This window comes from Chrysemys picta, chromosome 6, assembly GCF_011386835.1.
Source record: "Chrysemys picta bellii isolate R12L10 chromosome 6, ASM1138683v2, whole genome shotgun sequence".
Classification (NCBI taxonomy): Eukaryota; Metazoa; Chordata; order Testudines; family Emydidae; genus Chrysemys; species Chrysemys picta.
Window position 1 is genome coordinate 91,283,323 of NC_088796.1, and position 27,883 is coordinate 91,311,205.

At 42.9% G+C, this 27,883-nt stretch overlaps 1 protein-coding gene across 4 annotated transcripts in view; it reads right to left on the reverse strand.

Moving 5' to 3' along the window:
- Positions 1–402: 402 nt before the first annotated feature.
- The window catches only part of RCL1 (RNA terminal phosphate cyclase like 1), a 110,356-nt gene continuing 82,875 nt past the window's right edge, over positions 403–27,883 (reverse strand). For all 4 annotated transcript variants that reach the window (XM_042850641.2, XM_005296791.5, XM_008166013.3 and 1 more), the window contains 4 exons: positions 27,745–27,870; positions 20,278–20,434; positions 8,126–8,229; positions 403–2,054 (listed from right to left, as the gene is read on the reverse strand). In XM_042850641.2, coding sequence (XP_042706575.1) covers positions 1,904–2,054; positions 8,126–8,229; positions 20,278–20,434; positions 27,745–27,870 — 538 coding nt within the window. In that variant the 3' untranslated portion in view covers positions 403–1,903. The remainder of the gene's footprint in view (positions 2,055–8,125; positions 8,230–20,277; positions 20,435–27,744; positions 27,871–27,883) is intronic.

A 27,883-nucleotide genomic window follows, 5' to 3' on the forward strand; every position in this document is an offset into this window, starting at 1 on the left:
CATAATGAATTACACAGCCCAGCCATAAAACATTGAGTTACATGATCTACATCATGTGACATATGCTGCAGCATTTTATGACATGTGTCCTGAATATCAATGAAGGCATGACATGCTAGTAATATCAACTAGGCTGTGCCACGGCATAAACTACATCTCAGCTCCCTTCACTGATGTGTATGACAGGGTACAAAATATTCCAGCGTTATCACTTTTCATAGTAATTTCTACACATTGTATTAAAAGAACAGATGAAAAAGTCACCCCTATTTCGCTCTTCCCAGAAGTTTTAGAAGGTGACAATTATCACATTCGTATCAGTTTAGAGGAGCTGTTTATCTTTTGAAAATTCAGAGTGCTAGTCTGGGTAAAAACAAACTTAAAAAAGGGGGAAAAGCCTCATTTAGAAAAATCTATACAATTTTATTTTTCTAAATAAATGTGTAGGCAGATTGCTACAAAAACACAGAATTTAAAGTACAGTACATAATGAGTATTGTTGCCTCCAATAATTTACAGCACATATACACAGTCTTCCGTCGAATTCCTACATGGGTCCAACATGTACCTATCATGTTATAGATGCATTTCTTACAATGGTAATGGATGCATTCTCATGATCTTCTAATGGTGTAATACTATTATTGATCAAAGCATGTTGCATTAATATAGTTTATAAAGGATTATGACCATTGTAACAGCCAGTGGCACAGTTTTTGAAATGGTTTTATTTTAAATTAGTCATCCTCATTGTCTGTCATACTGAGGAAAACTACTTCAATCTGTGGCCATGTGCTTAATACTTTTTCCTTGTATAAGAGCAGTCCAATATTAAACTCTCACATGTGTGCACTAGCATCTACTACTCACCTCTGCTGTGTGGAAAAAAAAATCTTTCCTGATGGGATATTTCATCATTTGGAAATTTGAAAGATACCCAACAGACATTAAGAAAGGAACCCCACCAAACTCCTCACCCACAAAGATTGCAGCCACACAAGACAATACCCAGATGTGATACATTTAGTCCACCAAAACCCTGTGGCTACCTTTCCCAAATGATCAGAACAGTCAGGTTTTGGAGTGTTTGGAATACTGTATAAACAAACAAACAAACAAACAAACAAACAAACCCGAGCAATTTTTCTAACAGTAAAATAAAGGATCTGAAATAAAACAATTTACAAATCAGATACCTAGTCAAAAGATCTCCCCCTGCCTCCGGAAGCAAGAAAGTTGAATTATATCAGTATAGGCAAACATCTTTTACATAGTCTAATCTTAAAAAAAGTTAAATGGCAGATATTTCTTCTATATCCCCACACCGGCAGTTCACTAAACTTGAACAAAGCCCATAACATCAGTAAGAGACTTTCCACTGTCTTTATGGTCCTTATCTAATGCCCACTCAAGATTCAGACCCTGATTCTGCAAACACTTATGTACACACTTGACCTCATAAATGCAAATAGTTCCATGAAGGGCCATGCAACTACTTATATGCGTAACATTATGTACATAAGTGTTCTCAGGATTGAGGCCTTTGACAAATTCTGTATATGTACAACTTAAAAACAACAACTATTGTTCTAGTTTGAGTTCAGTTTATTTCAATGTTGGTATTTCTTAGATGGGGCTCTGTAATTACCACCCCCCTACACACATATTTTGACAAATTATTTGCTCTGTAATTCTCTTTTTGGTCACCTTTGTTAAGGTCTCCTTCCTTAACTCCTCCATAAAAATGTAAAACTTTTAAAGACAGTTGCATACAGCAACCACCACATTAGTCTGTGGGAAAAGAAGGAGAAGAGGCCCAACCATGTTATATGTAAAATACTAAACCACATCTCTGTTGTACTGGTTTTGACTTCACATTTTCGTAAAAGCTGCAGATATTTTATCATTTGATTGTCTTGCTAAGGTTGGCAAATCCAATGCCAACGCACGTCATTAAGACTTTCTCTCCACCCTGGAGCTCTTCATGAGATGGCTTGGTTTCAATTTTGAACATAATCTGGAAGAAGCTTCTCAAATGTCGTAGAAACTCAATTCTGAAAGGGAGAGAGGACAAGTGAGTTTTCTTTCTCTTATTTTTTTTTAAGAAAAAGTGTTAAACTATCTTCAACAAATCAGTTACTCATTTAGTTAACACAGAGGTCCTGTCCTGTAAGTAGAGCACAGACTAACATTCAATGACATATGCAATGTAGTTGAAGCTGTGTTTGTCCCAGGATTTTAGAGAGACAAGGTGGGTGAGGTAATATCTTTTACTGGACCAACTTCTGTTGGTGAGAGAGACACGCTTTCGAGCTCTGTGTGGCTTGAAAGCTACTCTCGCTCACATTCTGGCTACTTGGTACAGAGGTAGGAAAATGGGTGTATGGGTTTGAAAAAAATCTTATCTGTATTATAGCAATGCCAAGATGAAGGCTCCAGCTGAGCCTGGCACTGCAAAAAAAGACAAAAAGACAGTCTTTGTCCTGAAGAGTTGTTAATCTAAATAGACCACACAAAGAATGGGAGGGGAAACTGAGACACAGAGGTAGCATAACCTGACTGTGGTCACACAGCAGGTCAGTGGCAGAATCAGAATAGAATCCAGTTCCCATGTCTCCCAATCCAGTTCCCTATCCATTCTGCACCCCCAAAATGTTCAGTGCTAAACTTTACTGGGATTTCTGAAAAATACTTTTGACAGTAGCTAAGGAAATTCAAAATGTTTTGTGTGTGGCAGGAATACAGTAAGCAGATTCAAAAGCACATATCTGATCAGTTTTACAAGCTCCCCTCTGCTAAAATACACGTATCTTTGGAATCTAACAGTATTGCTTAAAAAAAAAAAAAGAATTCAGATTCTGGACTTCTTTTGGAAAAGTGTTTACACCTGAAAATGTATTTTTTCAAGATTACAGGTCTGAAGAGACTTCTCTATGGAAGAGAGACAAAACAGCTCTGAAGAGGAGACAAACTGGAGTGGATATGACAGAAAAAATAATGAATGGTATAAAGAAGGTAAATGGGATGCGCCTTGGGGACAGTCAATGAAACTGAAAGGCAACAAAATGGAAAATTGATAATTGCTCACTATGCGATGCTTGCCCTCTCTTCTGAAGCTGGTACCAACCACTGTTAGAGAGCCATGATACCGAAGTGGATGAACTGCTGGTTTAATCCACTGGGACAATTGCTAGGTTCCCAAGATTCTCTTCCCAGATAAGCTTAGCCTTCAGAAAGAGGGGACATGCACACCACTCCTGAGCCTTCTTTTGGCAGGTAGCCTGTCCTAAGAGCTTTAATACTACATTGATCACAGTTTTGAGATCAAATTCCTTTTCAGTTCTGTGGCCCCGATGCTATTTTAGGAAATAGTTCCTGACACAGAGGAAGCAGGAGGCAAGAGAGAGACAAAAATCACCGCTGAAGCACTACAAGACCTATGGAAGTCCCAAGGCACTCCCCCAATAGTGGGATGGTCCAGAAATGGTGGCAGCACCAGGAGCACATTGTGGGGGAAATGGAGGAGACAGAGCAGAGCAGGCCATTCTTCATACAGAAACCTCTAAGAGCAGTGAAAGCAAACAGTATTTGGCAGGAAATGGCAGAGAACTGTGGTCTTCCTTTGGGACCGTGTTTAATAATCCTCCGCTGTCTTGTCACGTAAGTACGAGGGGTGGAAATCAGGGAAAAGAGGGAGGTTGGAGAGGCTGCAGTTCCTAATGTATGGAAGCCACCTCCAGGTGCAGCCTTGTCAGTCTGCAGGGGGGAGCAGAGTGCAGCATGGTGTGCAGCATTCCACTTCTCCCTGAACTTCAAACAAAAATCACTGCCTTGAACAAAACAAAAAAAGTGTTTACAGAAGCAGCATCTTTTTCCAGAAGGCTGCAAAGTGAAATGAAGTGAGATACATCAATTGCACATGCACTTAAACGTTTTTTACAGGCAAAGCAGCTTGTTCTGTAGTTCACTAAATTATCGTCACCACAAAAGTCATTTCACTGACATTCATTTACACTTCAAGCAGAAAAGTTAGGTCTACTTTACACTTAAAAGCTAGCTTGACCTTGTAGGTTGCTCCAAGCTGTGAAAAATTCCATGCCCTGAGCACTATAGCAAAGTTGACCTAACCTTTGGTGTAGACTCAGCTACATCTATGGAAGAATTCTTCCATCAACCTAGCTACCACCTCTTGGGGAGATGGATTAACTACAGCGGCAGAAAAACCCCTTCCATCACTGTAGCAGCTGTAGTGTAGACATACCCTTAGACTCCATGTGACACGCTGTCCCAAAGCTAGCTAAAGTGGCCTAACCAATTAGAAGTGTTGGTATATTGCACAAACACAGCTTCTATCTAATGGCTGCCTTCATAAGAAGGCAGATCTATTACAGAATTTGCTGTCAGATCTTTACACTCCAGGTTTACTTACTCTCCAACCACACAACTATGATGACAAGAGTCTGTTCAACATTTAAATGTCTATATATACACATTTCCCAGACATCAGGCAGCCAATTACAGTTTATGATCCCTTGTGCATATTATAGCGCCATTAGACAAACACACCCTCCTATTTTTTGAGGCTGTTGTGGTTAAAACATGATGCCAAATCCCAAACAATGAGATGATCTCAGGAAGTGTTTGACAGTAAAGCTGGGTGACATTTTATAGCCAAAGTTTTCCCCCACCAAAAAATGCAGATTAGGGTCGACAAACATTTTGTGAATTTGTGTTGATTTTGTCAAATTGTTTCAGCTGATAATCGATAAACTACACAAATACAATAGCCCTTAGATGGGGCTACTATAAGGTGGGTGCATAACTGGCTGGATAACCGTACTCAGAGAGTAGTTATTAATGGTTCCCAATCCTGCTGGAAAGGTATAACAAGTGGAGTTCCGCAGAGGTCTGTTTTGGGACCGGCTTTGTTCAATATCTTCATCAACGACTTAGATATTGGCATAGAAAGTATGCTTATTAAGTTTGCAGATGATACCAAACTGGGAGGGATTGCAACTACTTTGGAGGATAGTGTCATAATTCAAAATGATCTGGACAAATTGGAGAAATGATCTGAGGTAAACAGGATGAAGTTTAACAGAGACAAATGCAAAGTGCTCCACTTAGGAAGGAACAATCAGTTTCACACATACAGAATGGGAAGAGACTGTCTAGGAAGGAGTACGGCAGAAAGGGATCTAGGGGTTATAGTGGACCACAAGCGAAATATGAGTCAACAGTGTGATGCTGTTGCAAAAAAAGCAAACATGATTATGGGATGCATTAACAGGTGTGTTGTGAGCAAGACATGAGAAGTCATTCTTCCGCTCTACTCTGCGCTGGTTAGGCCTCAATTGGAGTATTGTGTCCAGTTCTGGGCACCGCATTTCAAGAAAGATGTGGAGAAATTGGAGAGGGTCCAGAGAAGAGCAACAAGAATGATTAAAGGTCTTGAGAACATGACCTATGAAGGAAGGTTGAAAAAATTGGGTTTGTTTAGTTTGGAAAAGAGAAGACTGAGAGGGGAGATGATAGCAGTTTTCAGGTATTTAAAAGGGTGTCATAAGGAGGAGGGAGAAAACTTGTTCACCTTAGCCTCTAAGGATAGAACAAGAAGCAATGGGCTTAAACTGCAGCAAGGGAGGTTTAGGTTGGACATTAGGAAAAAGTTCCTAACTGTCAGGGTGGTTAAACACTGGAATAAATTGCCTAGGGAGGTTGTGGAATCTCCATCTCTGGAGATATTTAAGAGTAGGTTAGATAAATGTCCGTCAGGGATGGTCTAGATAGTATTTGGTCCTGCCATGAGGGCAGGGGACTGGATCGATGACCTCTCAAGGTCCCTTCCAGTCCTAGAATCTATGACATTTTGATTAAAAAACTAGAATATAAAATTAACAAGGCATGCATTAAATGGATTAAAAACTGGCTAACTGATAGGTTTCACAATGTAACTGTAAACAGGGAATTGTCCTTGATAGACTCTGTTTCCAGTGGGGATAAGTTTTGGACCCAGGCTATTTAATGTTTTTATCAACGACCAGGATGAAAACAAAATCTGCACTGAAAGTTTGAAGATGACAAATATTGGGGGAATGGTAAATAATGACCAGGACAGATTACAGAGAGATCTGGACTGCTTGGTAAACTGGGCATAAGCAAACAATATGCGTTTTCATATGGCTATGTGTAGAGGTATACATCTGGGAACAAAGGATGTAGGCCATATTTACAGGATGAGGAACTCTATCCTGGGGAGGAATGACTCTGAAAAAGATTGTGGGTCGTGGTGGATAATCAGCTGAACGTGAGCTTTCAGTGTGATGCTGTGGGCAAAAGAGCTAATGAGATCCTGGGATGCACAAATGAGGGAATCTCCAGTAGGAAGAGAGAGGTTATTTTACCTCTGTACCAAGCTCTGGTGGGACCGCTGATTTAATTCTGTGCCAGAGATGACGTGCCTGGCATGTGCCAGAGATGACGTGCCTGGCATGTGAGCACCCCTCCCCCCAATTAACCTGGTCGAGTCCTCCTTCACACAGGGTTGGGGGAAGGGACCTATTCCAAGTATTGTTCCCACTCCCAACACCATAATCCACCAGCTGCACTGCGCTAGACAAAGAAAATCAATTCTGTATATATCATTTATAAAGTAAGTAGTTTGGGATTTTTCAGTGTGAAGGTGCTAAATGCAAGATGCTACTAACATAGCAGCAATCGGGTGGGGGAGGTGTGGGTTGGGGAAATGGAGTGGAACTCAATAGCATTTTCCTTCTCATTGTTATTTTTTAAAATGTCTCATTCATCTATGCTCAGTAGCTGTGGAGACTGATTTCTCAACCCTTAGATATTAGCAGCACAGAAGTTGCAGACAGAAAAAAAAAAAACTTACATGATCTCACATGAAACATGCTAATCTCAATAGTAACCCTCCTCCACTGCCAAACCTCTCCACCCCGCACTACCGTTACAAGAATGTCAACAACTAAAGCAGCTGAAATCAGTCCACTTAAAAATTAATGCTTTACAAACTTTGTGGTTTGAAACTGTAAGACATCAGATTATTACACTCTTAACTGTGTAGTCTAATCATTGATGTTGGATGATATTACTGAACACTAAGTAGATACTCACCTTGTGATGGTCTACTTCACCCCTTCCATAAAGATAATCTTCCATTGCACCCCTCAAAATCCATACAAACCCCCTTCCACACAATTCTGGTGGATCTGTTGGTTTCTGAGGTATCAGGGTTTGGTAGCAGTTATGCAGTTTGTAGCTTTCATGTGATGGCACCATCATTCTTCAGTTATCACAGTACTGTACCTTTCACGTATACAGCACCGGTACCATGATAACCGAAAAAGGACAGTTCATGTTCTAATTGTTTGATATCATCCCCACACATGCACATCTCTCCCCTTTCCCTTAAAGGGGTACTGTTTGATCAATTCAATCTCTGGTAACTGCTTTGGTCTAGTCAATTATTCATCAGCTAGCTATGGTAACAGGAAAGCAGCGTGCCTTTTGCCCTTCTGTGTCCCAACCAACAATGGGGGAAACACAGCACTTCTCTCTCTTCAGACTGGTAACTGCCACAGACCTTGAAAAACTGTCAGAAAAAAGGCCAAAACAAAAATAAAATGCAATCCATAACAGTTCTAAGACTCCAAGGTCCCAAGTATCTCAACGAGATACACCCTTGAGGTGTTTCTCTTTGAGACCCATGCCATGAGCTGGATATAATCTTGGTGTTAGTCAGCCATTCAGAATACATTCCATTATGTGCACAACTACAACAGAGGTCATTAGGCAAAATAAGAGAGCTTATGCTAAGCAACAAAAATGTAATTGATGTGTAAACAATCCAAGACCAAGAACCAACAACAAACTGGTCTCTGAAAGTTTAATTGCCTTGGAATCAGAGGGAAAATAGGAAAGTAAGCAAGTGTTCTTCCAGTGTGTAAAAATAAACACTAGGTAACTTATGTGCTGATCGTTAAATGATCAGTACAAGTACGTCTGTTCATAGCCACAAACGAAATGTTCTACACAAAAATACCTGTTATTCTATTAATTGCAAATTAAACAAGATGTGATATTGAAGTTAAAGAGAACAACTTACGTGTACGGAGACAGAGGTCCTAGTAGGACTTTGGAAACATCCTGCTGTCCAAGGGTCATGAGGAGCAGAACTAGGCTCTGGTTTGTTGAATCCACACAGCCTCCCTGTAAACACAAACATTTTAATTATTAATCTTTATACAAACCAGAATATAGGAAAAAAAGATGGAGGAACGTTTACTTAAAACACAGATCTATCACAGCTCTCACATTTCAAGGGTCAAAAGATAAAATCCAGATTTTGTAATAGTAACTAAATTCTCAGGGCATATTTGGAAAGGGACTTGAGTTAAAAACCATAGTAAGGAAATTATTTTTCTAACACTATTGATTATGAAAACCCAGGGAATCTCTAAAATTTAACAAACAATGTAAATAGAGGAAAAATATATTTATTTTGCATTTCACTTATTTTGGGCAATTGAAAATAGACTAGTCTCTTTCAGGTTCATGTGCACTAATAGATTACCGAAATGCTTGGGTTATAGCTCTTTAGGTAAATGTTTAAAATGGGACACAACCTGAAAGCTATTCAAACTTCAAAAAAGTTAGTTAAAAGTAGTTTCAGGTATTGCATCTGCCCAACCCCCGGCTGCCAATTATTGTAGTTGTGCAGACACATTTTCCTGTTTTCAAAGAACGTTTCCCTCTCCTGGTGTTGCTATGTGAAAAATCCACACAACTACAAGTAACACAGGCTACGTGGAACTACACAAAGCGCTATCAAATGCACAAAACAAAAACCCTGTGGGAAAATAATATTTTTCTCCCAGGTTCGGCCTCTCAAATTACACCCTGGCAGCTTTACTTAGGGCAGAGATAGGGGAGTGCGCTGTTTTGAGTAAAGCTCAATGCCTTTATATTGAATTATTGGCTAAGTATTCAGCATATGAATCTATAGCATCGTCCAAGGTTATGTCTGGGGGAACAGCTGAGCAGTACACAACCCCTAGGGTTCCTCTGGCTTTTGAAAGTCCGTTGTTCTCTCCATTCCTTGTGCTTGTTGCAACTTGACCTGGCTAGGGATGTAGGCAAGAGTGTGGAATCTCCCATTAAATTTAGAGCAAAAGATATTTGCAAACAACTGGACATGGCAGTTGCCCCCTTGGCTTTCTTCTTCAAAGAGCAGACATAGTTTGGAGAAATACTTTTGTTCAAATATGTCAAGGAGGGCATTTATGACTCTGTTTTCAAACTATGAAGATAGCCTGTTTGGGAAAGAGGAGTTTCACCAATGCAGGTTTAGCTAAGTTGAAGATCTACCACACTACTTACTTTCTGGTAACTTGTTCAGTTACCTGAGAAATAAAGGTCTAGCCACATTTCTGGCTCAGATGCCTTTTACTACACTGGCTCAAAAGCAAGAATACTTGCTATGTAGTGAAAATGTTTCTATTATAGGGCGTTTGACCTATTTGCCTGATAGACTGCTAAAACAAGAGAGAAACTCCTTATGACCTAAATGAAATAATGTATTTCTAACCCTTGTTAGTTTATTTTTGGATATTGTTGCAGGGATTGTGACTTTAAAGTTGTAACTGATTCTGGGGCAAGGTTGAACTTCTGTTTTTTGTTTTTGTATTTTTTAAAGAACTGGTATTAATTTTATTGAGTTGTGTTGATTTTATATGTATTGTACTGTGTGCTCTGTTCTAAGGCTAAGATGCTATATTAATATAATTGAACTTTATATTTGTCTCCCGTATCTTTCAGTTACTATAAACAAAAGTAAAAACATTTCAGACAGCAGTGTCATTTTGACATTGACACTGCCTCTTTAACATCCAAACAAAAAATTGATTGGACATTTTGAGATAGTCTTTAAAGACTTGGGTTTACAAAATGTGTTTTGTTTATTATTAATAAAAATAAAAATAATAATTAAATAACCTAAATTTTGTTCCCAAACTAGTTAACAGTATCCCTTTAATCAAGACAGGCTAGATGGCTTGGAAACAATTGCAGCCTTTAAACTTTACTTAGGAAAAACTCTTTCTTTTGATAATTAGGAAGTAGGGAGCATTGTTCTGGATACACACCAAACCCGATTACACAGTAAAACCCCATTTATCCCAATGTCACATTTCCTCCTAGCATGAGCAGTTTATCCAGAAATTGCAAACTGACTGTTCAATCCTTACTTTTAGATGGCCCTGAAATGTTTCTGACAAACAGGGTTGAACTATAATGAATATATAGCAACAAGCCATTCCTGCAACTGCTTGCAGCTTTCTGCATTTGAGCAAGGGGATACATTTTATCTTGCTTAGTCGGAAGAGAGACTAGCTTTTTTATTACCAAATAAAGCTACTCAAACACATTCAAGAGAAAAATCTGGCATAAAATTAAATTTGGACTCTCTCATAGACAGCTTGATCGAAAACTCACATCAATCAGTGGATGGACTCCTACTGAATTCAGTGGGTTTTGGATCAGATCCTTAATAGGCTCTCCAAAAAATTTTTTGAGCCAACCAAATTAACCATTTCAAAAACTTGTACATGTAATCACACACTAGAACTATTACTGTTCAGTCACACGGCAAGCAACATTTGCTCATTTTATTTTATTTTTCTAAGAAAGTATTTTACCACCACCATCCAAACAATTAAAAATACCCAAAGTAGAAAACTGTAATCATAGAATATCAGGGTTGGAAGGGATCTCAAGAGGTCATCTAGTCCAGCCCCCTGCTGAAAGCAGGACCAATCCCGAGACAGATTTTTGGCCCAGATCCCTATATGGCCCCATCAAGGATTGAACTCACAACCCCAGGTTTGAACTCACAACCCCAGGTTTAGCAGGCCAATGCTCAAACCACTGAGAGACTTCAGTGCTGAATTGGCTTAGTCAAGATGACGGTGGAAGGAAGGACCCATACAAACCTTTAGGGAAAAGAGTTACTAAAGGTTTATTGTTCGACAACATTGGGAGGCCATGGCTGTGGAGGAAGAGGCGAGATGCAGTACCACAGAGGGCTGCGAACGTCAGCACAGAGGACTTGATTTGGATTCTGTACTGAAAGGAATGCAAAGAAAGCAAGACACTGGGACAACGTGCTCATGGACAGCTGTTCGATTTGGAGATTTTGAAGGTGTAACTTCATTCCTGTACTAGACTCCTTCCATTAACACTCCTTCCAACTCCCGCCCCCAAGTTCTGCTCACATTACTTATTCCTCTGCCCTATACTTGGGGTGCTGAACCCCCCCACAGCTAGCTGAGCATTGGATTTTGGGCACTTGAGAGAGTGTGTCAAGAAGGCTGCACACTGACCCTTCCAAAATGAAGCTGTGGGGCCCCATTCAAATGGCTTTGTAAGGAGCTCTGAAATTGTCCTGCACTGACCCTGGTAGTTGGTGATTGCAGTCTTACATCAGTATTTACAACTAATTTGAATGTGAAATGGAGAAACAATGAAAGGCTGCTCCTTTCACTTCAGAGTTTAGAGCCCAACTCCTCTATCCAGATTATCTTTTGCCTGTGAATGATTTCTCAAAACAGTGAACGTTTCTGACCTTAACTTCACTGACTTCTGTCCAACCACTGCTGACCAATGCACACGGTTTTGTTTATTGGTAACTTTTTAAAGTGCATTTATTCAGCCTGGAGAGTACAAAGGTAACATGAAACAGAAAAAAGGCCAAATGCCTGAAGTTCAATTATTGCAGTTACAATGGTGCAGAAATAAAGTGCAGGCTGAATGACTAAAAGTTTAAAGAGTACATGGCATTTGTCTTGCACTATTTATTTTCAAGGAATTTCCAGATATTTATCTACATTTGATTGACTATCGTTATTTAGGCTTTAAAAAAAAAATTTAGTCTATCAGCAACAACTTGCTTGTAGAAAAGAGTGGATCGATTGCTCGTTAGTCACTGATCTGGATGATCTAAGTGGTATAGTTAGGAACACAGTCAAAAGTCATGTAGTTTTTCTCTTGTTAACTGTACAAGCAGGGATGGCCATCTTTACTAAATAGACACCTGATCCAAAGACCGAAAAAACTCAGACTTCCCCCCTCAACTGTTTCAACTCATAGTTGTGTACAAGAGCTTCTTAGACAGAACAAGATGGTGTATCATCTCCCCATTAACATTTGCTTTAGAAACAATCTGTGCAGCAGAAGAGGCATGAGCCTTAGATAACTGTTGGGATATATATTTTGGAGGGCACGTGGGGTGTATAGTTAAGGCTCTCTTTCCTCAGCACATTCCTCTTCCTCTCCATAGAGGATGCTGTTTGCTCTCTACATACTTGTTGCTATAGCAACACTCAACATGGAACACATCTTCGATCACTGATTTTTCTACTTTGGCTGGCTGACGAAACTTTATGCCACGTTCCTACACTTCAATGGTCATGACTACTGTAGCTCCACTCTTTAACCACCTGAATATGGATCTACATTCAAGAGAGATCTTTTCTGTTGAAAATTTCAGATTAAATCCAAACTCTCCCCAAAATAATGAGGAAAGCAATAAGATCACTACTAAAGGCCACCAAGATTATTGTTGCTCATTATTTGTATTATGGTACCATTTAAAGCCTCAACTTAAATTAGGGCCCCACTGTACTACATGCCAGATAGACACAGTGAGAGAGCGTTCCTGTACCGAAGAGCTTACAAACTATATACACAAGATGGACAAAGGATGGGAGGGGAAAGAGAAGCACAGGGAGGTGAAATGATCTGTCTGCACCACAAAGGCAGCCAGTGGCAAAGCTGGCCTAGAACCTCACCCTCCCGAGTCCCAGTCCAGTGCCCTGTCTACTGATGAAACTTCCACCACTTTAAGAAACCCAGACAAGCAGGGGGGAAGCAGCTGTCAGGAGAACTGTCTATTGATGACACTTTTCAATTATTATTCCTATGAAGTACTATGTCCAATAGTGCTAAAGTCACAGAAGACACCAATCTACGTCCCTTGGAAGGCTTGCAAGCTAGTGTGGACAGGGATTGATTTTTTTAAAACAGCTTCTGAAAATTGCTTGAGTCTAGAGGCTTGGTTCAACCCTAATCAAGCAAGATGCACCCATCTGGGGCAAAGAGGAAAGAAATTTCCCTTCAGAAGACGGCAGAGTGTTTGCACTGCTGCCTTTCCCGAGTGTGGGCAGCTTTAACATGTAGCTGGGGCGCCATAAGAATCCTGCTGCCCCCAGAGGGGTGAGAAGGCATGCACTCAGTGTGCTGCCCATCAGGTACCAAGCACTCTTTGGACTGAGCTGGCTGAGACCCCCAGAGAAGAGCTGTGCCACTGGAGCCCCTCTTATAGCAGGCTTTCTGCCACCATCCCTGCATTACGAAGGCCCAGGCCAGAGTAACCCAGGGATGAATCATGCCCTGGGTGAGTACCTGGTCTCAAAAAGATTCCCTAGAACTGTGCCCCATCCACACTGGTGGCATAACAAAGTTAGAAAACAGAATTTTAAAGCTGCTTTAGCTAACAGCCCCACAGCTTAGACCAGGCTAGAATTAGCCACTTTACCCACAGCTCACATCAGCCCATTAATGGGTAAAATGACAAAGGGATCATCTGATCCACCAACAATCCCCAATCCTCTCTCAAGCACTGCTTTGCACCTCACACCAGTGCTACCACACACAGACATCTGATGTGCTGCTCTGAGAACCTCGCTACCTTCCTACTCTGCCTTATCACATTGCCTCTTTCTTAAAACTTAGCTGATTGCCAGCTATGCCATTAGAACACACGATCTTCAGGCCAGCCCCGTCTCCATTTATTTTGCAAGGTACTTGGTACATTCTTGGGTGCTTAACAAAAAAAGAAAAGGGTGTAATGATTAACAAAGCAGTCTCCTTAGTGGCTGGATAACATATAGTTTTAATTTATAAAGCGCTAGGTGGTTTTATTGCTTTTTAAGTAAAAAATAGCCACCTCTGCTGGGAAGCCATGTGGAAATAAGGGTTTGATAGGAAATTGGATTTCTGATATTTCCTATTATCTGAAGGGTTCTAGGGTGTTTTCGTGGAGCAGCAGACTCAGAGTGGGGGGTTTAAGAATTTAAACAGAGGAGTAAGATTTGCAATTCAGCTTTTGTAACTAAAGTGCGGGATGAGGCTGCTGCTGTAGGTAATTGCTACTGGAGGCATATAGCAACAGGCTGTGACTCTAACCTCCCCCCTGCCGTGCCGCCTCCCCCTCCCCCCAAACACACTTACAAAGGGCCAAACTTTCAAATATAAATGGCCTTAGCTGCACTCTCAAACATATGTGCACTCAGATCAGTATAGAATCATAGAATATCAGGGTTGGAAGGGACCTCAAGAGGTCATCTAGTCCAACCCCCTGCTCAAAGCAGGACCAATTCCCAACTAAATCATCCCAGCCAGGGCTTTGTCAAGCTGGGTCTTAAAAACCTCCAAGGAACGAGACTCCACCACCTCCCTAGGTAACGCATTCCAGTGCTTCACCACCCTCCTAGTGAAATAGTGTTTCCTAATATCCAACCTGGACCTCCCGCACTGCAACTTGAGACCATTGCTCCTTGTTCTGTCAGTATGTTGTAGGCTAGCACCCAGTTTGTACACTCAGTAGAAACATGCCAATACTGTAACAGAGCCTGGTACCCCAATGACTGCCTGGCTCATAACATCCCTCACAAGACCGTCACTGTTTGGGGATAGAGACTGCATACTCCCTCTTGGAGGAGCCATTTGGAATAAAGTAGAGTAACTCCACGCTTAATGTTGTAGGGATGTTCCGGAAAAATGTAACTTTAAGCAAAACTATGTTAAACAAATCCAATTTCCCCATATGAATTAATGTGAATGGGGGGGGTGGGGGAAAGGAGTTTAGGTTCCAGGGAATTTTTTTTCACCAGACAAAAAACTATATATTATATAGATATACACACAGTATACGTTTTAAACTAGGGTTACCATACGTCCTCTTTTTCCCGGACATGTCCGGCTTTTCGGCAGTCAACCCCCGTCTGGGGGGAATTGCCAAAAAGCCGAACATGTCCGGGAAAATGGTGGCTCTGCTCCTCCCCTGACTCTTCGGCTCTGTTTAAGAGCCGAGCGCTACGGGCTTTGGGCAGCCCCCATACCTCCGGACCCCGCGCCGCCGGAGCCCGGGAGGGGAAGTGCCCGGCCGAGGGCTGGGGTCCGGAGGCATGGGGGCTGCCCGAAGCCGGTAGCGCTCGGGCAGCCCAGCTCTTAAACAGAGCCGAAGAGTCAGGGGAGGAGCAGAGCTTCCAGCCGCGGCTGCTCTGCTCCTCCCCGACTCTTCGGCTCTGTTTAAGAGCCGAGCTGCCCGAGCACTATGGGCTTCAGGCAGCCCCCTTGCCTCCGGACCCCAGCCGCCGGGCGGGCACTTCCCCTCCCGGGCTCCGGCGGCGCAGGGTCCGGAGGCATGGGGGCTGCCCAAAGCCGGTAGCGCTGTGGCAGTTCGGCTCTTAAACAGAGCCGAAGAGTCAGCGGAGGAGCAGAGCCTCCGCGGCTCTGCTCCTCCCTTGACTCTTCAGCTCTGTTTAAGAGCCGGGCATGGGGGCTGCCCGAAGCCGGTAGCACTCGGGCAGCCCCCATGCCTCCGGACCCTGCGCCGCCGGAGCCCGGGAGGGGAAGTGCCCGGCTGGGGGCGCAGGGTCCGGAGGTAAGGGGGCTGCCCGAAGCCCAAGCGCTACCGGCTTCACGGTTTGCCGGGCAGCCTCCAGACCCTGCGCCCCCGGCTGGGCGCTTCCCCTCCCGGGCTCCAACTGCGCTGGGCAAGCGCCGGCCGGGGGCGCAGGGTCTGGGGGCTGCCTGGCAAACCGTGAAGCCGGTAGCGCTTGGGCAGCCCTTTCCCCGTGGCTGGGAGTGGGAGGGAGGAGGGGGCGGAGTTAGGGTGGGAAGGGGCGGAGTTGGGGCGGGGTGGGGGGGGTGAGGAAATGGGCGGGGCCAGGGCCCGTGGAGGGGCCTCTTTTTTTTACTTAATAGATATGGTAACCCTATTTAAACAAACAATTTAATACTGTTCACAGCGTTGATGATTGTGAAACTTGGTTGAGGTGGTGAAGTTAGAGGGTGGAAGAGGGTAGAAGAGGGTGGGATATTTCCCAGGGAATGTCTTGCTGCTAAATGATGAACTAGCACTTAGCTGAGCCTCAAGGGTTAACACGTTGTTAATGCAGCCACTCACACAAGGCAGCATGAACACGAGGGAGGGGAGACAGCATGGCATACAGAGACAGACACACACCTGGTGTGTGGGAGAGAGAGAGAGAGAGATGCACACTGACCCTTTAAGTAAGCTGACCCACTCTTAAGTGCATTGTCTTTTTAAGTGGATCAGGAAGTTGAGACAACAGCTGCTGCCCCAGGCTCTCTCTGTCTGTGTCCCCTCCCTGCTCTATATGGAGAAGGGGTAAGCGGGGTGCAGGAGCAGGGAGGAGGGAGACACCCTGACATTAGCCCCCCCCATTCCTCCCCCAGCAAGCAGGAGGCTCCCAGGAGCAGCTCCAAGGCAGAGGGCAGGAGCAGCACATGGCAGTGGGGGGAGGGACAGCTGAACTTCCGGCAATTGCTAGCCTGCTGGGTGGCTGCAGCATAGGGAACTTAGGGGAGCGGGGAGCTGATAGGGGGGTTGCTGGTCCACTCTGGTTACAAGCCCCCACCAGCTAACTGCAACGGGCTGCTCTTCCTGCAAGACATTAGAAGGGAGCATTGCACAACTTTAAACAAGTATGTTCCCTAATTGATCAGCAACGTAACAACGTTAACCAGGACAGCTTTAAGTGAGGAGTTACCGTAACTACTTGAGAGTTCTGAGACCTGATTCAGTGGAGTGGACAGGCAAGCAGACTCAGACACGCCCCCATACAAGTGAAGTCCAATCTTCTGCATTTCTGACATGGGTTCCCAGCCTCTAGCCAACATTGTGTTTAATGCTACTGATAACTTCCCATGTTAGGTAAGTGTGGAAAAATCAATTATTCCTCCCCTCCCCAGCTATCTGTTAATATTTTGAGCTCTCAAGTATGTGCTAGGTACCTCACGGAAAGAGGGATAAGAAATATCATTTTTGATGCACTGGAGGGGGATAAGGTGAAGAACCAGAAGACTGAAGCAGAAGAGTGTGTAGGAGGAAAGACAAGAAATGATAGGGGCCCTGATGAGAGATTTACCATAGGCCTAGACACAAAGGACCAGATTTTTTAAAACATTGTGGAAAAGCAGTAATGGGATTAAATTGCTGTCCGGATTTGAAGGGAGGAGTCACGGATGACCTTCTGAATACAGGTCTAGGTGATAAGGGTACCAGTGGTGCTATCAACAGCATACAATACTGAGCCATTTCCTCATTATGCACTAGCCAGAGATTAAGTCTGCAAGTTTTACAGTTCAGTCATATGAAGAGAACAGTTAAGGTATTATGTTAAAACTGAAAAAAGTAAGTTTTGCCCATTTGCCTAACTCATATGGATGAACAGATTTTTCACAAACTTAAACAACCCCCCAAAAAACCTTTTAGCTGAGACCAAGTATGGAAGGTTTCAGCCCAAAAGGAGATATTTGAGAAAGTTATAAGCAAGTGAAAAATTGAAATTTATAGCAGAAGATGAGTTGCAATATATTCAAGAGACAGTTTACTGAGTTATAATCACAGCAACTATACTTTAATCTAACCTGGCAGCACTCACAGTGACATTAGTTTTAGCTATTTCCAATGAAATTAAATTTTCAGCACTAAATACAATCTGTACATGTGTGCCTCATAAGAGCTGGCTACATTTTGTCAACACTAGTAGTTTCTTCTCTCATTTCAGAGTGCATTTGAAGTACTTAAAGTGGATAAGCACTTTTTGTTAATCAAAAACTATAAATAAGATGGCAATTGCTGAATCATTTATAAGACTGAAAGCCTATTATCCACATGAGAATTCAGCACAATTGAACAGTAGTCATTTAAAATCAGTTTAACAAACACAAGTTTTTTCTAGAGTTAATACAAAAAGTATGCTTGTGGTAGATTGCAATACACACAATTTACCTACTCAAATGCTGCCTTGGCTACTTTCTAATACATAATTCCACCTACACCTACCGAATGAGAGGTTCTGTAAACTCATTTCCTCCCCCAAAAACCATATCGACTAAAGTAGATAGTGATAAGATATTATCTTACTTTAGGCAGATATAACGAAGTTCCTCCTTTATTTTGTATAGAGGATGGATGCCAGGCAAAGCACTGTCTTCCCCTCAGCTTTTCAACTCTTAACAGAAAAAGAGCACACTAAGAGGGCTATCCTCTCTAAAACAGCCATTTCCTTTCTAGTACCATGCACATAAATAAATAAAATAAAATAAAATAAAAGAGACAGCAAGATATAGTATCTGCCCCTTACGATCCAGACACTCAAAACCATTCATACACAAAATGCTCTGAATGACTAAGAAGATGCTGCTGTACAGTGCACAAGCCAATTCTGATGACAGGTGTGCAACGCCATTTATTACACTGGTGAAGCAAGCATCACTGATCTAGTGACTAGAACCGAGATCTGGAGCAGAGATTCTCAACCTTTTTCTTTCTGAAGCCCCCCCATGCTATAAAAATGCCAGGGCCCAGCAGAGAGGGGGCGGGCCCTCAGGGTTTCAGCTGGAGGGTGCTCGGAGCTTCAGTAGTGGGGTGGGAGCACGGAGTTTGGGGCTCTGAGCTGTCTGCCCTGGGCCACAGCCAGTCTAATGCTGGCCCTGCTTTGTGCCCCCCCTGAAACCGGTTTGTGGCCCCCCAATTGAGAACCCTAGACCCCCAGTTGAGAACTGCTGATCTAGATATTCCAAATGAGGCCCAGAGGCTTTCATGTACTCCCTTCCACTCCTCCCCTTCACTTATTTTGCTGATATTAACCACAAATCAGACACATCGTTCAGGCAGTCTCTAATGAGACCACTGCATAGAGGCCACTCTAAACACATTATACATATTGTATCTCCTTCCTTTTACCTTGGCCCCAAGAGGCTGAGGGAGCCAGATGCCCAATGCTTCCAGTCCAACTGAAGAGAGGAAGCCCTGACACTAGGCCACCAACCCAATGGCCCTGAAGTCCTCTTTCAGTCTGACATAGCTATGTCTCAAAAGGATCCCACTAGGTGCTTTCTAGGCTTTTTTCAAACAGGAACCCTGAGCACAGGAAGGGAAAACATGAATCCCTGCACAAAGCAATCCAGGGAGGCTTTCTGCTGTGCCTGATATGACTCCAATTGTGTGCAGTAAGGCAGCATCTCAGATGTCATTCTTTGGCCTAATCACTGTGGTTATTTTGGGCAAGTTGACTCAACTGCTAAGCAACCAATTTTTTTTTAAAAAGCAAAATGTAGATGGATTTTCAAATACAACATGTAGTAGTTTTGCTAGGATGCACATTACAACGCTCCTGTATCTCCGGTAACATTTCACACTTGAGAGACTTTTGTTTGTTTGTTTGTTTCTGGGCATTGACCCTGCAGCAATCTCATTCTCTTATTAAAAAGAATTATTACATTTGCTCAAGTGAAAAAGCTCATGACAACACAACAGAGACAAAGAGCTTTTTATAGCCAGTCCAATGAAAGCGGCCCACTTGTTTTTGGACAGAGGTGGAGAGTACTTGGGGCCCTGCAGTCAGAAAGTTTTATCCCCCAAATGACTCAGGGTGGTACACATTCTAAATGTGGGACATCTCACAGTATAGTCAATATTGTGGCAACTCATTTACTTTTAATTGTGTCCACCATAGGGTGAGGAGGACAAGATCCACCAACAACATTCTTCACACACTGATTAAGACAGCAACAGCCACCGGTCACTTCTTTGGCTGGATGCAAAGCAGGCAACTCTATATCTGATTACCAACTACCTGAATCAGCCACTGTCCCACGTTAATCTACACCAACATATACAAAGATGGCTGCCTCAATAAATCCAGGGGAGAAAATGGCTGTCTGAATGCAATTTAATATACTTTCTATATTAACTACGCTTATTATTCTAGAAAAATAAAACCTTCAATTTGTGTTTTTAAAGAGCAGTAAACTGGTACTTGAAGCCCAACAAAAGGCTAGACATGACAGAAACATGCTTCAAATGAAAGCGACTCCCCTCGCACACTACCTTTCCTCCAGCTACTGCCACAGGACAGCAAGAGAGAGAATACTTTGGCTACTTACTCTGTAAATCTCCTCAAGCAGCAGCTTTGCACAGTTCAGGCCGAGTTCTTCCGGGAGTACAGCAGTTCCCTGGCCCTGGGGATTAGATGCCAGTTCAGCACCCAGAAAAGTGCCATTGGTGGTTTCTGCGACAAGGGACAGGCCAAAACCTGGAGACCTGAAAGACAATGACAGAACTGAAAGGTGTATCTGATTACAGTATGTGAAGAGCTAAAAGGAAGAAACGAGTTCATTTTAACTTTCTCATACAGGTCTCCAACAGTATTCTCTGCTATAAGGCTACTTGACTTGCACTGAATAATTGGTTACTCTAACAGCATTTCAGGATTAAACCAAGCTAAAAGCTGCCCGCTATTATGCTGGTTATATCGCTGCCATTCGCACGCCTAACATGAATAGTCTTTATATGTTCATTTCATCTCTCTGATTACTGTTGCTTCCACCTCATTTGCAATCAAAAACAAAACAAACATTCCCTAAGGAGCCAAACTCTATTTGGAAGGATGCTTCTGGATTTGGCAAGATCAGAATACAAATGTGGCACTAGATGCAAGTAATTAATACTTTAATCCTGTATTATTCACCAGCTCTCCTTGATTGTTTCCACTTTAAGCCAACAGGTCAAAGCATCAGTTCTATAGAAGAATTCCATAACTCCTATTCTGTGGCAGAATCCCCTTACCAGAAAGCCCAGAATAATGCCAATATACAATGCTACCTTATTTTACTGCAGGTGTGAAGGTAGGGTTTGTCTTACCAGAAAGCCTGAAGAAGAGCTCTGTGTGGCTCAAAAGCCTGTCCCCCTTTCACCAGCAGAAGTTGGTCCAATAAAATATATTACCCCAACCACCTTATTTCAGAAATCCAGAGATAGCTGAGCACAGTTTACTGAGAAGTCCAAACAATACCCTTTGTCTTTTATTCATACAGTTGTCTTATTTTAAACTTTAGAAGAACACTGGCAAATGGCTGTTAAAATAAAGTTAGCTTAACTCTCCTCAATGTGTAAGTTTTCCTACAACACATGAACTAGGAAAAGTGCCACTGGACTCCCTCTCCACTACTCAGGCCTTTTCATCAGAATGGTCTAAATCTAAATTCATTATTACTAACCTAACAGCAAGGAACGCCTCCATACCAAACACAGAGCACGAGAGCTATGCAGCCAAACTACAGTGTGCACCTCCTCAATACTTCTAATGCCCCTGAGGTTTATTATGGCTCCTGAATGCCTGACAAGATCTAGTTCTGCTAGGAAAAGAAAGCACCCTTGACTGCTGTAGGACAGTCAAAATATGTAGTTCGTTCACAAAAATGGCACTAAGGATGATTTTGCACCCAGAACTCCCAGGGCTCAGAATGATGGCAAGAAGTTATGGTTTCAGAAGAATATGCATGATCTACAACAAACGCCCTATACATGATCACAACGGAGAATTCTAGCAGCAAACTCACAAAAAAGTGCATTGTCTAGACCAGTGTTTTTCAACTGGTGGATTGCAACTTCAGGGGTGGAGAGGTGTCATGAAGGGCAATCTGAGGGGTCAGGAGGCATTGAAATTTGTATTGCAACCTCAAGCAAAGACAATCTCGATCCCTCACTCCTTGCACACCCTTCCCCTTGAAGGTCAAGTATTCTCGGTCAATGACTTGAAACACACATGCAAATAAAATTATATACACTTGCTGTCACTGATATATTTACTATAAAAGTAAGAGGATCATGAAAATTTTTGCCTTTGAATAAGGGATCACCAATCTGAAAAGGCTGAGAAATGCTGATGTAGATGAATGCACAAGCCACCTGACATCACCGATAGCAACTTCCTAAGAATCCCAAAGTATATGCGTTCACACAAGAGTGTCAAATAAAGCAGCATTCTCTGCCAATGACCAGCATATTCATAGCTTTTACTCTGCTCAGAGTTTGGAGAGAGTTTTCTGTATCACTTTAACGGTCTGAAAAGGAGAAGTTTTGCCTTGTTCTCTGTTTCTAATGGCTCACATATGACAAGCAAGATGAACTCACAAGCTACAAGTCTCCAATTGCTAATTCACTAGTCACAAGGCTGAGAAAAAGCTCATGAACGCAGACACAAAAAAGAACTTGTGCTACAGCATCTCACATATGAGAGACAAAAATCAAAGCCTGTTTCCTTAGCCATGAATGCAATTTGCTTTAAACTGTTATCTCAAAAGAAGATCTTGAGGGTGGGAGGTATAGAAACAGGTAAATGATTGCTCAAAGGAGGGATACAACAAGACAAATCAAATGACTAACAGTTTAATCTTTTCTGAATTCAGTTTGAGTAAATTACATGCCATTCAATCCTAATTGCTGCAGACAATTATGCCACAGCCAGGAACGATTTCTCAGTGGCAATCTCTGCTCAAGAGAGGCCCCCGTATGGAGACTGGCTGGCAAAGGGTCAATGAGGAAAGGGTTCTCTGGTGTGAATGGGAGTTCAGTTTTAATTGTTTGTCTGGGGTGCTAGGGAAGAAGGACAGATTACATTTGAATTTCCTTCAACTACAGGAGTCAATTAGGAAACTCAAATTCCTCCTACAGTTAAACAATCCACGTTTCCATCTTTCATTTGCTCCTGCTCCCAACCCCTCCTCCCCACCTCTGCATTTGACAATCAGGATTTTTGACACACCTCCTTCGCCCCCTATTTCACCTCACTCACCTTCTTACCTGAGCTACTCACTCACTCCCCACTCTCCCCCGCCCCATGTGAGGGGATTGTTCTTTGACAGGACCCTTCATTTACTTCTTCCTGTCAGAGACCCTGTATCACCCTAGTAATCCCTTCAATTGAGACGGATAAGGTGTGGCTCCCTCAAGAACTCGTGGAGGATTCAGGCGGCCATAGCACAAGAGGACAGGTTCCTAAAGAGCACAGTGAGGTACTGTCAGCCCATGCTGACCCGAAGAGCAAAGCAGTAAAATCAGCCCCATTCTACCACGCACTACTGTTGAACCACTACTGCAGCTTCTCCACCCCAGCCCCCCAGGAGAAAGTACTCGTATTGCTTTCTCCCCACCCACAACCCTACACATCGCACACCCCAGCAACAGGCCATGTAGAGTTAAACTGATGCACTCTTGGCCAGTTGTTTCTTTCTACGGCAGCTTATTTGCCAGCACTACTGCAGAACAGGGGGGAGGGATAGCTCAGTGGTTTGAGCATTGGCCTGCTAAACCCAGGGTTGAGTTCAATCCTTGAGGGGGCCATTTAGGGATCTGGGTCACCAACAAAAAACAAAAAAACAAAAACAAAAAAATCTGTCAGGGACAGTACTTGGTCCTGCTAGTGAAGGCAGGGGACTGGACTTGATGACCTTTCAAGGTCCCTTCCAGTTCTATGAGATAGGTATATCTCCATATATATGGTAACACCGTCATCTAGATCCTCCCAAAAGGGAGTTTCAAGAGTGTGTGGAACACACAAGGAATTGCACAACAGTAGTGATCCCACCCATATCTAACTGTCTGTGTTTACAGAGCGATGTGGGACGTATATTAAGACATGTCCTTTCTTCTTACCCTCCTAGTTGGAACAGAGACAGAAAGAGCATCTGGAAAGTAAGATGGGAACAATGCCAAAGGATGTCATTTCTTGGTGGCTAGCAACCACGACAGTGCTCCGTTAGTAAACATGCTCTCTAGCTTTCATAAATTAGCAAAACCTGCACAGGGTGATAATGGATTTGGCTCATACAAATGAAGAGCTAATTCCTCCTGTAGTTGCAAAGGGCATCTGCTACCCTTTGCATTGATGAACTTTCTGGTGCAAGTCCCCAGACATATAAACAGAGGAATACAACTCAGAGGATTTCTCGTTCCCCTTTTCAGAGGTGCTTTAGGGGTTGTGAAAGAGGCTAAGATGCTAGATTTCCTGAAGATGCTGGTATAGAGGAAGGACTCCGCAATCCTTTTTACCTTGGAAGTCAAAATCCAGGATGGTGTACATGTGCTTGATCAGTCATTGCTAATCTTATTTATCCCCAAGACAAGGACAATGCTGGAAATGACAGGGTAGGCTTCCACGTGCTACCTTGCTAATTTGTGCCAACCAAGACCGAGGAACCAATTGTAAGAATGAGGGGAGTTCAGGATCCAGGCCCATTAAGTCCTTAACCCTTCTCTGCAAAGGCTATCAACCCAGGTGCCAAATGCCATAGTATTTTACAATGCAGACCGGTCTAAAAGGAGTTTGTCTCAGTTCACTTCTTTTTACCACTTTGCTGTCAGGTAAAATCATGCCTCAGAAGTGAAAGGGTTCATAACCTTGGCTTACTGTTAATACCTTGAGCCACAATACCTAGTCTCCAGGAGTGTTAAGTGAAGTGTGGTGGAATGACAAAAGAAACTGTCTGAAACAAGCAATAAAGTAGGTTATAGTCAACAACTATTCTGTGCAGATTTTTAGACTTGCAAACATAACCAGCTACAGGCTAACACTTTCCAAATCACTTAAATTCCATTTTCAGGGGTGACAGCAGCCTAACTCATTAGAAGCACCTTGTTAGATGCTTTTGAATTTTTATCCATAATCTAACGCAAAGAGCTTTGAGCTGTTCTGACTCAAAGGCACCATAAGTACAAAGGACTTCACTTTTCAGCTGCTGAGCCCTTGGCAGTTCCCAGCAGCAATGACTGGAGATGTTGATATTCAATGTTTCTGAAAATCCAACACAAAGTATTTGATTTACATACAGTTTACATGTACAAGGTGCCAAACGAGGGGTAAAATGCACCCAGCAAGCTAGGCACTTATATGGCCCTCATCACCACAATATCCAAGTGCTTCAAAACCATTTACGGATTTTATCCTCAACACCCTTATGAACTAGGGAAGTATTACCCTCATTTTACAGGTGGGGAACTGAGACACAGACTGGATCAAATGACTTGCCCAAGGTCACACAGGGTGTCTTGTGGCTGAGCTGCAAACAAAGCCCACTTCTCTTAAGTCCCAACCCAATGCCCCATCCACTAAGCCACCCTTCCTACCCACAAGTTGTCGGACTCTGGGTCCCAAAGCACTTGCAATAGAAGACTCAGAGAGAAATCACAGAAGAGAGCAAATTGTGGGCTTATGGAGCTGGACAGAGTTTTCTGAGATGGAGGGGGAAGGTACTTGGCAATCATTAAGTGGGAAGCAGTTCTAAGAATGCAAGCTCTGGCAAGACAGTAGGCAAAAGGGAGCCACTACAAGAAAGACCTGGTGGTTAAGGAAGAGATGCAAGCAGGGCACACTGACTACGGTATTAAGTATATTATTGTGATGATGCTATTTTACCAACTACAAATCCGTACTGAAGAACAGGTATGAGTACCACGTTCTGCCCTTGGATGCATATACAGGGCTCCCTTAGACTTCAGCAGGGCCCCTGGGCATGCATCCAAAAACATGGCACAGTTTTCATGACATACAATAGGCGTCAGCACTAAAGCAAAAACTCCACAAGAGAGGTCCTTTGGGGCCATCTGCCTGTCCCAAGTCAGGATAAAGGAGGAGGGTTGGGCGTGGGGCTAGCAATTCCACCCCGTAAAAAATTAACTTGCTACAGAAATGCCAAAAATAGAGATAACAGAGACTTTTAGCCTGGAAAAAGAAGGGTCTTCAACTCGAAGACGCATGACGCTGGATGGTGAAAGTCGCAAGGAAGCCACTAAGCCGATTACCCTTCTTGCAACCAGGAGGATTACCATCGGTACATGGAACGTGAGGACCATGTAGGAGTTAAGAAAGACGGCGCAGGTCGCAGCAGAGATGAGGAGCAACAACCTGACCCTACTAGGCATTAGCGAGACAAGATGGACGCAAGCTGGACAGAGACGACTGTTGACAGGAGAGCTGTTGCTGTATTCTGGACATGAAAAAAGCGACGCACCCCACACACAGGGAGTAAGCTTCATGTTGTCCAAGTAGGCACAGAGAGCACTGATTGGTTGGGAGGCACATGGTTCCAGGATCATCACAGCATCCTTCTGAACTAAAATGAAGAGGATTAAGATGAATGTTGTACAACTAAAACAACCACCAGGAAGATCCAGACCTTCATAAATAGTTGCCTTAGAAGGATTCTCCAGATTTGCTGGCCAGACACCATCAGCAACACCTACCTCTTGGAGAGGACCTGTCAACTTCCGGCAGAGGAAGAAATTAGAAGGAGGGGCTGGATAGGACACACACTACGCAAGCAGCCAACCAACATCACTAGACAGGCATTGCGGTGGAACCCCCAAGGCAAGCGGAAAAGAGGCCGTCCAAGAAACACCTGGTGACGCGACCTTCAGGCTGATAGGATAAAAATGGGCTATACCTGGAACCAGCTAGAACAAATGGCCCAGGATGGAGGACTCTGGAGATCCGTGGTTGGCAGCCGATACCCTGATTGGGGTGACGGGCATGAGTGAGTGAGTGAGACTAAAGCAAAAGTTCACGTGTCCTCCACACTGTTTACAACACATTGGCCTTTTGAATCTTTTGGAGAAATAAACAGTTTTGCAGGTGATCATTCATGCCACCACATAACCATGCACAATACTCTTTTATTCCTTTATCTTCCAATTACCAGCCTGTTTTCAATTAAAGCACTTCCCCTTCCCTGTGGTCACCAACAACTAAAAAAAAGAGTGCATCGTTTAAGCAAGTGAAAGAGAAAATGACTGGAACAGTGTTTTTTCGGGATGTTGTGCATATTAGGAACAGGAAAGGCTAGAGACAGTTATTCAAGGTTTCCTACACCTTCACCCACAAATGACAAGTTACTGGAATTTGGCAGGTCTTAACAAAACAGTTCCTCAGTTTGTCATGCTATGTCAGAACTACAATATCTCCACCTTGCTTCACGTTCACGTTTTGCTAATGAACCAGATCAATAAAATGTATTAGTAGAATGACTTTTACATGCTTGCTCTCATTCAGTTCCTAGGCATCAGACTTCACAATTGAAGTGTGTATGGGGAAAAAACGTTACCATGTATAGGTCAGTAATGAGTTTTGCTTTATTTAAATTGTTTGGTCTCACCCTGCAGGCATCACCATTTCCAACAAGAAGGCTATAATCGGATTCGAATCGGCGCCTTCACACCATACCTACTCCACTCACTGAACTTTTGTCATACCTTATACGCAGTGCTAGACTGAAACAACAAATTAAACACCCAAGAAAGCACTCAAGGAAATGTTACCTTCATTGGATGTACTGTAATGTTACATTGCATAGTTAAGAAGCACACTACATAAATCTAGACAATATTTTGAGGACCTGCACAATCAAGTAGTTCATTTTTCTTGTAAAGACTCATTCATTAAACAGCAAAACAGATGACCAGGTCTTAAAGATTCAATGCACTATCAAACTTGACAGCATACTTTAGTCCAAAATATCAAACTTAAAAAAACATTAGTATGATTTTAAGTTAGATTCCTTGGAATCCTCAATACTTACTTTCCAGAACTGGTCCCCTTCATGTGATCTGTGTAGATATAAATATCTGGTATAAACTTATTTAGGATGCTTCTTGCTGAATCCACGATTCTGTTTGCTATCTGTGGCGACACTCTGACAGAATACCTATGTTATGAAG